This window comes from Tachypleus tridentatus, chromosome 1 (genome assembly GCF_004210375.1).
Source record: "Tachypleus tridentatus isolate NWPU-2018 chromosome 1, ASM421037v1, whole genome shotgun sequence".
NCBI lineage: Eukaryota > Metazoa > Arthropoda > Merostomata > Xiphosura > Limulidae > Tachypleus > Tachypleus tridentatus.
The window spans coordinates 76,115,552-76,128,309 of NC_134825.1; the positions used below are offsets into that span (position 1 = coordinate 76,115,552).

Sequence of the window (12,758 nt, forward strand, 5' to 3'; positions counted from 1 at the left end):
TTATAATTCATTAATTTTGTTATAAAATGGATATACAGAATGTTGTGTGAACCAAATGCAGTTGATTGTATGGCCTAGTTTGGAGGTAGAGGTGTCTATAAATAGAGTGGCTTCTGTTTAGAACAGGAAATGAATAGTTTCTATGTTCAGTTTTCTAGTCTTAATCTGAGCCATCTTGTTTAGAATTCTAGTTGTTGATCAAGTTATTAATGCTGTTAGACTTATTTTATCTTGTATATAATTTTTATTTAGCTGTGTTTTTTTTGTAGAAGGACAAAATGGCGAGGAACATTTTCTAGGCAAATATATGTGAATATAGAACAAAGTTTGAGGAAAGGAATATAATTTTAAATTGTACATCTTGGAAATATGTTAATACATATATTTTCTTAACAGGAAAGCTGTAGTTCTGTTTTCAACTTTATTTCAAACAAGAAGTATACCAGTATTACTACTATTACAGTAAGTGTTTCACAAGTAATAAGATGAAAATATAATGTAGTCTAGTAATTATATTTTTGTGCTTATGTCTTCTTACCCTTAAAATACTAATTTGGTTTTTGTAGATCTTAACTACAGACGTGATCAGCATATTACATAATGTTGAAATCTTTTAAGTCTGCCTGCCACAACATTCCTTATAAAGTAATAAGAAACTTATAACTAACGTGATCATTGATTCACAAGCAATTTGGTACATATATTTTATATACTTTGGAAAGATATGTTTGAAAAAAAATTGTGCATTATGGACCCCATCAGTAATGGTAGGACGAATGTTTCATACAATAATAACTATTTGTTATAAATAAAGATCCTCCAGGATTGAAGTATTACATTGCATCCCTGAAAAATTTCACCATTTTGGGAATTTCATTTTTGAGTTGGCTTTACTGATTGGGAATGCATGGGACATCTATATTCCTTTAGTTATGACCAATGAAAGTGAACTATTGAATGGATTAAGTAAAAACAGATTTCATGAGGTATTGCAACTTTACATGAGGGAATTGAATCTTCCTCAGCTTTTCCCTCAAGTAAATGTAATTTTATTTCATTATTCCCATTCTTGATGCTAGTCAGATGTTATTAAGTAATATGAAATTATTTCTGATAGTTTACAATATCTTTTTTAAGAAAGTTCTTTTTCTTTTTGTTTATCCCAAGACTATCAAGTTCAACAATGGCTGAAAGCTCTGAAGTTTGGACCTGAATGGTAGGTTACTTTTGCTGATGTTAGTGGATAGTTGTAAATAAATAAAATAGTTACTGTGCAATTTGTTTTACATAAGTGTAACACACAGTGCTGGTACAATCTAAATTATAAAAAAGCATCCCATTACCCTAGAAACCTGTTAACCTTGGTTTGCTTTCTTGTAACTTATAATAAAGAATAATGTGTTATTAATACTTAACTAAATAAAATCCAGTGTGCAAACATAAAATTGAGAACAGTTACAATTAATCTTTTGTATTTAGTTCATACCATAAGTAATTTTTCATGAAAATTGATTTGAATAATACTCTGATCACTGCTCTGTCTGTTGTATTGAAGCTAGCCTGATGAGTACTGATATTGAACAAAAGGCTTTGTCAGCACAGAATATGGCAAATATAGTGTTTTAACATATAAATTTTAGAGTAATTTGAATTATTTCTTACTTCCTAAAATCTTTAGTGATATCTGTTTTTCATTCTACATATTTGTAATGTTGTGTGTTTATGTATCATGCTTAATTGTAGTATTTTCTTTATTTGCTTTCACTCATAAGTTCATAGAAGGAGAATGATGAAATTTTACAAAATGCAAGAAGGATGATCATAACTTCTGATCAAAGCAAACATGGACAAGAACTAAAAATAACTACAAAAATAATGTGATTAATTCTAAACAGTGGACTTACTAGGTGTACCAAAAAGAATTCATAAGAAAACTTGTAATGATTAGAAGACACTGATATATTGATAACAGTTGGCTGTAATCCCAGTAATATCACAAAAGTTTGGCAAACCTCTCGTTTTAAGTACATATACTAATCTTGTAGTACAAAATAATTTTTGTTTACTTCAGTTTTAACATTCATGTTAAACTTGTTTCATTAATAAGTAGTTGGCAATGGTATCTGAATTTTGCATGATTTGTACAAAATTTAATCTTGAAAGAAATTCTCTTGATTTTGATATTAAGTTTACAACAAAATATGCAATAATTGTCCTGTGAAACTGAAAAAAACTAAGGTAAATCCCTCAAATGTTTTAATACAAAAGGCACATTATCCTTGAATATTTTGTGTTGAAATATGAAGACTTGTGTTACAGATGTTTAGCTGAGCATTAGAATTATAAAGTTAATGATCTCAGATATTGGATTTTTATTATCTTTAACATTATTGTGTAAATAGATAAAAAGATATTTAGTAGAGTTGTTCAAAAATTATATAAATATATATTGTAATATATGTTTTCCATTTGTTGAAATATCAGTAGTGATTACAACAAAGTTATTAGTAGAATATGCTACATCATAAATTCTGAGAATCATTAATCAGTTACATTACTAATAAATTATCTTCATATCAGAGTGACATTCACAACTGGTTTACTTGTATATTTTGTATTTATTAATATAAGTAATACACCTTTTAAAACACAATTTTTTTATTTTTAAACATAATTTGCTATGTGTTTTGACCACATTTGAGTAATCATCAAGCTGCCCAATTAGTATTATTATTAAAATAGTTATATTTTTGCATTTGAAAAGATGCAATCAAACATAGCTGACAAATTTACCAAATTATGTGAAATATTATCCTCTGCTGGTCACTGAATCTTTTTATTTGTGATTAATGATGTCATGTACTATTTCTTGTAAGTGTTCTGTTCCCACCTTAGTATAGGACTCAGCACAATATATTTCAAGTTCACTTACGTATTTGCACACATTAAATAGTTACCCTATAACATTTGATATATTATGCATACCTTCATTAATTTGCTAGTCTTTTAGTAAATATTATAGGCTTTTTTATATATTAAAGATCAGGTTTTTAATTAAATATTTCTACTAAAGATTTATTTGTAAAAAGATCAAGTCTTTTTGGTTAGTAGTCTAGGTCCAAAGTGATTTCATGTTATGAGTAAAAACCACCCTTCTTCCCAAAAATCTCGAATGTTATTTATGTGATCTCTAAAACCTAAATACATTTCAAACTTTGTTTTCAGTAAGACTTTTTATTTTGTTTTATTTTATATACCCTATGTGGGGTCTGTCAAGTGACAGCTCTCGTAACCATCATAAAAAAGAAATTAGGAAAGAATTTTTTTTTTTCATGCTAGAATTACTGCATATTATAACATGAAAATACAGATGTTTGGGCTAAGTTGCTTAAGTCTAATAACATTATATATATATGTTTATGATTTTCTGTTATATTTGACCTTCTAGTTATGCCTAATTAGCAGTACATAACTTGCATTACTGTTGTGCATGTGCACTCGTTAGGCATTCAATAATATAAAGCTGACCATTAGTCTTCTGTGTTTTAGTGGGCTAATATTTTGTAATATATAGTCACATTTCAATTATTATATATGTATATAGATTATTAATATTTAGAAATAAATTATCAAACTTATTTTTCTTAAAGTATCCAACAATATATCAAAAAAAGTAAAGCAACATTATCTCTCGCTATGACCTTTGTACTGTTGCTGCTAAACATAGGTTGCTAAGCCTTTTAAAATTTCACAACTGGAGAACATCAAACAAATTTTTTAGGTTTCATATAAATACAGTTTAATAACTTAAAAATCATAAATAATTATACTCATACCATAGAATTACACTATAACTTAAGTCTAATAACTATGATTATTTAGGTTTAAAAAAAAAAAAAGTTCAAGCAGACTAAAGACACAACTTCTTAATTTTGGTTCAAATGAACGTGGCACCCTTATTATAAATTAAAATAGCTGAGAAAACCATGAAGGGGCATTTTAAGCTGTTGATTCAATATATTGATGTCATATATTGAAGTAAATGTATATAAAGGGCCGTTTCCAAAATTGGAAAGAGGTGAATGGGGCCACTGTGTTGGATTAAGTACATAAGTCATATCTCAGCCAAATAAAGATATGAGGTTCTTATTGTATTCTAACTTGTTAATATTGTTCCTAATTTAAAATAAACTATATACTTAGTATTTTGATATCACAAACATCTAATTTTAAACAGTGCTGCTTTCAACATATCACACGACTCACTCATCTATATTTGTGTTTTTTTTAATATTTACTTTTAAATAAAGAAATTAACTCATAATATTAAAGTTTGAATTATCTTCAATTTGATTTTAAAGTTGTTAACATAAATTCATAAAATAGTAGTTCAATAAAGTGCAATGACATGGCTTTTAACCTGCAACTCATTGCAAAAGGGTTAATGTTGTATAAGTAGGTTTGTATCTAGAGTTTAAAGCTCCCCACTACTTCAGAAATTAATAAGAATCAGCAAGACTTTCTTACACTACCATATAGTATCAAAAAGAAATATGTGCAAGTGTGTTTATTTGATTAGGCTATTAGTTACTATAAAAGATGTTTTCTGAAATCAACATAGCTAGTTTATAACAATTTGATTAAGGCCTAAGTCATCAGTCAATAACTGACCATTTCTAAGCTAATGTAACAATATGAATGCTAATTATGCATTGCTGTGGTAAATTTTCATGCCTTAGCATTTTCCAAACACTAGCAGTGCATTTAGACTCAATGTTTCATCAAAGTTGGTAAGACACTTGTGACGCTTAGAACATAGAAGAATCTCAGTATTGGTTTTCATTGTTTAAAAATCGAAATACAAGGAATATGTTTGTGGTTTAAATAAGTGAAATTGCATTGGTATGACTGTGAAGATAGTGACTTTAAAAAAAAAATTGAAAATAGGCATTTTATTTACCAATGCCATATTTTGTTTCTAAATGTGATTAGAAATAGTTATAACTTTAATTTTGATTAACTCATTTGAAATGTTTGTTTTTAAATCTGTTTTTATATTAATCATCACTAGAAGCTTCTAAATCATTGGATTATGATGAGACTGAACAAATAACTTGCAGAATATATTAACTTTACTTTTAGTTTATCTTTGACTTGTTTAGATTACGCCGCCGACTGAGGACCGAGGGTCGAATCCCTGTCACACCAAACATGCTTGCCCTTTCAGCCATGGGAGCATTATAATGTGATGGTCATTCTCACTATTCATTGGTAAAAGATTAGCCCAAGAGTTGGTGGTGGGTGGTGATGACTGTCTGTTTTCTTTCTAATCTTACACTGCTAAATTAGGGACAGCTAGCGCAGATAGCCCTCGAGTAGCTTCGCACAAAATTCCAAACAAACCAATATTTTAGGACTATATAGCCATTTTACTAATCCAAAATACTATATTATTATAGTATAAGTTTCTTCTTTTATGAAAAATATTCTGAATATTTGGTTACAGTGTGACACAGTTAACTTTTTAAAGTTAACTTGTATCATATCATTGTTATAAAAATGAAACATTTCTGCAGAAGAATGGTACATTATCCAAACATTCTAGTTTCATATATATTCATTCACTAATAGTTTTTAAGTTTTGCAAGATAACTAAAACCATCAAAAAATTTTTAATAAATTTCTAAAAAAATTAATTCCTGACCAGAATATGAACATATGATATTCTTATATAGAAATTATATATTTATTAATAACAATAGTAGTAATCATAATGTTATTATTTTTACGTTTCATACACTATATCTAGGTCAACATCTAGACTAACGTTTGAAACAATAAAACAGTAAAAGTGTCCTAATGCCAATCAGCAGCCCTAGATATGGGTCTTAGTACTATTGGTTAGAGCTTTAATGTTGAACACTGGAAGTGCAGGTTCCATTAATGTATAGTTCTACGAACTTTCTTATTATAATTTAAGTTCTAGGCTTAATTGTACACATAGCAAATAACTATGTTATATCTATTTACATCTACATTTATAGGATATCCTGCTAAGCTCTAGGTTTTCTCTCATGTTGCTCATTGCCTGGTATAGGAAAGTCCCAGACAAAGAAAAAAAAACTGAAATGGAAGATAATTTTGGATATTAATTGTAAATGCTTATGTATTCAAAGGAGAACAAACTTAACAGTAAATAGACACTTCCAGTTTTGGGTGGTTGTTTTTTTTTCCAGCACTCAAAAATCTCTTAGCTCTTACAAATTTTGATGACTGTGGTATCAATTTTAATGGCACTTAAAAAAATTAATTTCATGGCATGTGCTTGTTTTAGGCAATAGCTCTTTATTACTGTAGAGAACCAACACAGCGCAGTCTTGTTTTTGTGTCAGTACTTATAAAATTTAATGTTAATAGCATGATCAAACAAAAATGAAAAGAAAATTTAATTCAAGTAAAAGAATAATAGTATTCATAAGTAATATATTGTTTTATTAATCCTTATCCTAATTCTGATTTGTAGATGATTTTAATGTAATCGATAATAGATTTCATGTACTTATTCTAGTTCATACTATAGCAGTTGTTGTTTGTGAAACTGATAATTGAAATAGTGTTTAAATTGTTTGTATACGAGTCTACCTGATGAAACCCAGCACTGAGTGCAAATCATCACTGGATATTTCAGAAATAGTGTGGCTGAGATATTTTTATATACTATTCCCTGCTTTTACATGTAAATTTTTATAATTCATGAATGCATCATAAAAGTCAACTTACATCTGATACCCACATTTAAGATACAACACTAGCATTATCAAATTTATTTAAAGAGGGTTCATTCCATCACAACATAGCTTGGGCCTTGAAAACGCATATAAATGGAATATGGCACATCATGTGTATTAAAGAAATTATATTGTGATTTTTTTTTTTCCCCCTTTGGGACCAAACTTTCAAAAGTGTTTGAAACAAATGATTTCCAATTATCTGAAACAACCAGACTATTGCTGGATAAATCAAATGCACTTGTATGTTGTCCATAGGACAAATGCAAGATGGCTCATTCCCAATGTCAGTTTAGACATCTAGCCTCTATTGGCACTTTCAGAGTAGTATATATGTTGAGTAGCATGACTATTTGCACCCCACTATGATTTCTACAGTGAAATGATTATCAAGACACTGTTCACCAATGAGTTTTTGTTACAATGTCTTACAAACCTCTCACAGTTTGTGACTAATAACAAGTCACTCAAAAGATTTTTATAATGCCACATTCATTTTTGTCATTTACATTTTGTATGTTTTGGTGTACTAGACTTAGATACAGTTTTTGATATAAATTGTGGATCTGGGATAGCTAATCAAGCTCTGCTTTAACTTTTTGTCAAAGTTGAGTGAATAAAGCAAAGTAGTCATAAAGTTTGAAGAAAGAAACCAATTGCAAATATAATCAAAACAAACTCAAAAGAATCCTTCAAACTTCCTGGTTAGGTGGCAGTCTGTAGCTGAGATATGACAAAAAGAAAAAGTCTGTTTTGCTCCTGAAGTTTCTGATTAAAATCATGATTTTCTATCAATTAATAAGCTTCATAGTATGGTATTTGATTTAGGACAATGTGACACCAAAGTTTGTTATTTTTATTAGACATTTAACTTGTTCATTGAAGTGTAAACAATTAGTTTATTGCAAATAACTGTAATTGGCCTGAAGATTGTCCACTGACATTCCAGTATATAAGTCCTATTTGAAACACTGAAAAGATGTTTCATCTTTCTAGGTAGTTACTGATGGCACAACATTGAAGGTAATATGAGTTTTTGATTAGGTAATGAACAACTAAGCTGTAACATTTATTTGTCAACCAATACTTAGATGGTGTCAAATCGCGGAACATTAATTTTCTCTCTTTGAAATTATTTCTGTAATGAGTACTTATACATATATATATAAAACTACTAAGTGATTTGTCACCTAGAATTGTTTTTTGTTTTTCAGGTTGAGAAACCTATCTCATGGAAATAGCCTAACTTCTCCAACTCCTGTGATTGGGGGAACTCCAAAATACAAACTTTCGGATTACCGGTATGGTAGAGAGGAGATGTTGGCATTGTTTGAAAAAATACCAAGCCACCAGAAGAGTTAAAAGAAGTTCCATCTCTTTTAATTGAGAAATGTCAGATACCATTGGCACTTGTTCCGATGTTAGAGGATGAACAGGTAAATGCATTTTTTTGTAATTTTTTTTGAAGCACAAAATTCTGAGAGTGGTATCTGAAGTTTATGGAACATGAGTAGAAGTGAAATTGATTTATAATTTGTAAACATTTGAGCCTATTTAAGTTGTCAAAATACACTTGACTGGAAACTGTGAATATGTTACATTTTACAGTTTAAATGATATCATCGAGAAGACTTGGATTTTTTTATTTATGGTGATTTGAGGTTTTAATACAAAAATAGTCATCAAAGGGGATTATAAAATTTAAGAGTGGGAACAGCACACCTTGGCATTTTTGAAATATTCAACTCACAATCTATAATTAAGTACCACAATGTTAATTTTAGCATTATTGCACAGTTATTAACTATACCCTACCAGCTCATGCCCTCCAAAGAGGTGATTTGTTTCTCTTTGGGGTGCCCCCTGTACTTTAGGAATGCTGTTTTGAGTTTTAATCTGAAGTAAATAGGTTTCATTATTTAGAGTTAGTTTTGGAACTAATGCAAGTTAATTATAAGCATCAAGTGATTGTATGACAAATGTAGAATATGACATTTACTGTTAATTTTTTAAAGTACCTTAGAATGAATTAGAGTATGCTCATGTATCTCAGAATGGCTGGTATGGGTACTAACACTTTTATTGATAAGTAGAGAACAACATTTTGACCTTCCTAGGTCAATTTTAGGTTAACATTTTTATTTCAAGTGGGTTTCTCATCATCAAGAGCAGGGTCACCAAACTTTTTTCACAAGGGCCAGATTACTTGGGGAATAAGAAGTGCGGGTCCGCATGATCATGATCATCATGTTCGATACTCATAAGCTATAACAAAAGCTCTCTGTAAAAGACTTAATACTAAGTTTAGGATGCCACATTAGCCATGTGGGAGTAGCATGCAATACACACACATAATAAAAAACAAACAGAACTACAACCAACATTTTTATTTAGCAATAGGTTATCAAAGAAGGTGACATGAGCAAAAACAATTGTCACATCACACATAGTGAGTACATATCTGAATTTCACTAAGCTGCAAAAAAGATTTATGAAATTGGCATTTGGCTTTCAAAATATCTTCAGTGTTTGGTTTTGAATTACTGCGTCCAATCATTAGAATTGCTTTCAAATGTTCATCAGTCAATCTTGATCGACTTCACATACTTCATTTTTGAAAATGCTTGTTCACAGACATGAGTTGTTCCAAACACTGATGCCATACCAGATGTGAACTGCTTCATCTTTGGAAAATCATCTTCAGGTATGCAGCTGTAAAATTCAATAAGTTGCCCCCTCTCTGTGTGTTGCTTTCAACAAGTCATTTCCTTGCAAATCGATGACCTCCAGCTAAAGTTCCACTGGCACGTCATGAATGACACCATCAAAAGGATTCTGAAAAAGGAGAATTTCACTTTCGATTCTGTTGTGATCCAAAAATCTCTAAAAAATGCTATTTAAATCACCAATAATCTTTTTCTGAAACTCCAGGTTGACATCTTCTGTGATTCCAGCATGAAACTCATTGAAACACTGCAAATGAGAGAGGTTTTCTCCTTCCAAATGTACTTCAAACAATGACAGCTTTCTCCGAAATTCTTTAATGATTCTATAGAGATCACAGACAAGGTTATTCTTCCCCTGAAGTTTCAAGTTCAATTCATTCATGTGGGATGTGATGTCAACCAAAAATGACAACTTTGACAACCAGGTTGGATCCGACAGAAGTGGATCGGCTCTATATTTCTCAATAAGAAATATATCTATTTCTCTTCTCAGCTTATAAAAACGAGACAAGACTTTACTGCAGATGAGCCACCTCATCGTCGTGTGATAAGGCAAGTCAGAAAAATCTGAATCAGTTTCTTCAAGAAACACCTTGAACTGGCAGTGATTAAGTGCATGACCCCAAATGAAGTTCACTGCAGAAATGACTGGTTTCAGTATGCAAGAAATATCTCAGTCTTTTCCATAGAGTGCTTGCTGATGTATGATGCAGTGTATGAACAGAGCACTTGGGAGTTGAAGATCTTCCAACTGTTTCCTGCTCAGCCCCACCAGACCCTTCTTTACTCCAGCCATGTTTTTTTTCCTCCATCAACTGTTACACTTAGCTGATTCCACTGAAGGTTATAGTCTTGCAAGGTTTCATGCACTTCCATGAAAATGTCTTCTCCAGTTGTTCTACCATGCATGCTGCAAACTGATGCCAACTCTTCCATGATCTGAAAGTCCAAATTAACTCCACAAATGAACACGAGAAGTTGTGACGTACTCAAGAGATCAGTAGACTCATCTAGTACCAGAGAATACCTTAGGAAGTTTCTAGCTTTTTGTCGTATCTGTAATGCGATGTTCTCTCAAAGTTCTTCTGTTCTCTGTACAACTGAAGTTGTTGAAAGGCTGATACTTTCAAAGAAATTGACTTTTTTAGGACACAGCTCGTTTGCTGCTTCCATCATACACTCTTTGATGAAGTTGCCATCAGTAAAAGGTTTTCCTCGCTCTGCCATCCTATGCACTATTTTGTAACTTGTACAAGTGACAGATTCATTTTCAGCAAACTTTCTCGTGAAGAGATTCTTTTGAGATTCAAAAACACATTTCATGGATTCATATTTCTCAGAACAAAACTTTCCTGAAAATTTCAAATATGTTGATAGATGTTTTGTTTCATATTGATGCCGTAGATTGTACTGTTTCAAAATGGCAACACTTTCAGTGTATATCATACAAGTAGCTTTCTGGTTTTTTGTTACACAAAGAAGTACTTTTCTCCCCATTCTTCATTTAAACCATGACAATCAGAGTCCACTTTTTGTCTTTTAAAAGCAACCATAAAGATGGGTGAAAAAAAACAGGATCTGAAAATGAAAAACACAGAATGCTCTGAGAAAAGTATTGTAGTGGTCCAAGAACGCAAAAACAAAATATATTGAAATGTACATTTGTCACGACACTTACCTGAGAACGAGTTACGAAAAGTGCATAACCTGACTACTAAGAGAAATGAGCTTGCTGAAGCGGTAACCCCAAGCTGCTGAATTTACAAGATGAGTCGATAGGACGAGGGTTAAGTCTGTACTTGTTTTCCAACAAATATAACAAATTGATATTCTTTTCAATCTATGGAAAAAAGCCTAATGATCTGTATCATGGTATGGATTTTCCAATTTAAACAAAATTCTTGGGCACTACTTCCAACAATTTTTAATATTCATAGGCCTGCCTGGATTATGAACAATCAAACAAATGGAAGTGCTACTTGATGACATAAGATGAATACGAGAACATGCTCACTCCTGTGAACTAGAAACCAGTACATTTTAGTCATGATCTTGTGTATCATTGAGCAAGCATAAAAGTGTTGTGCCATAGCATAAGCAACCCTGTAGGCATAGCTTTATATACAACACACAGAAATAATATTCAGAGGATGATTATGCTTAAAATGTTAAATATTGGGAATGAACAATGCACATGCAGATATAATTTTTTAACACGTTTTTTTAAGGCCTAAAAAGTGTGATGATAGAGTTGATTTATTTTGCTTTTTTCCCTTATTTGTCATAAATTCAGTATCATTTTGATGATAAAATGAAACGACAAAGACACCTGCTCGACATGGACCCTTTGAAAACAACCAAAAGTCATGTAAAAAAGTGCAAATGTTCTTTAAAAATGCCCATTTAAAAAGAGAATCTTTTTCTTTCTGGCTTCTATTAAATGAACAACCATGATTGATTGGCTTGATACAGTAATTGCATTATTTGGATTCTTTTGCTACATTTGATGAAAATGTATAAATGAAGATTTTAGAATTTATTTTAGTGACTGTGGAAATTTAATTTGAGATACACTTTTGAAAAATAAAAATTGGTTAGTAACTTTTATTAAAATATGCAACATTGTAGTACATCCTTATGATATAGTCTGATTTTAAAACTTCATTTTTTTTGTTTAAATTGAAAACATTGGGTAAAAATAAAATATTTTATTGTTAATTGTATGCAAGTTTAAAAAAGCAACAGATTGCTAGCTAAAGTGAAATTAAAAGGCAAAATATCAAATACTGCAAGTAACTGGCAGTTGCAAAATATGAGGCTTCAAGAAGCAAAGTGTAGACATTATGTAAGTGGATGATAATCTGAACATTTCTGTTTTTTACTCAAATCTGATAGGTTTAATGTATTTTTTCTCAGGGTTGAGCTGTGCACATACTTCATGCTAAGGGAAAAGTAAATGAAGAAAATAAATTTTTGAATTGTTGTATAGTTTTGTCAGATGGCCCTTAAAATTTTTCATATTTTGCTTGAGTGTTAATATTTCTAATGAAAACATTGTTTTTATAGTTTTTTGTTTTTAACCAGGTTTTTGTAGTACACATTTTTTTGTAATCTATAAGACATTTTTATTCAGGTTAGTTTTGATTTAGTGAGAAGGGATAAAATTGAATTTTGTTTCAACTGGTGAAGAATCTGCTGTTATAAATAACTAAGTAAATGAAAGATAAGTTACAAGTTTATTTGT

General features: G+C 30.6%; 1 protein-coding gene across 2 annotated transcripts in view; it reads left to right on the plus strand.

Annotated features, from left to right (window-relative positions):
• The first annotated feature begins 399 nt into the window (after positions 1 to 399).
• The window catches only part of LOC143252768 (GRB10-interacting GYF protein 1-like), a 35,748-nt gene continuing 23,389 nt past the window's right edge, over positions 400 to 12,758 (plus strand). For both annotated transcript variants that reach the window (XM_076505437.1, XM_076505446.1), the window contains exons 1-3: positions 400 to 462; positions 1,168 to 1,216; positions 8,003 to 8,224. In XM_076505437.1, coding sequence (XP_076361552.1) covers positions 8,207 to 8,224 — 18 coding nt within the window. In that variant the 5' untranslated portion in view covers positions 400 to 462; positions 1,168 to 1,216; positions 8,003 to 8,206. The remainder of the gene's footprint in view (positions 463 to 1,167; positions 1,217 to 8,002; positions 8,225 to 12,758) is intronic.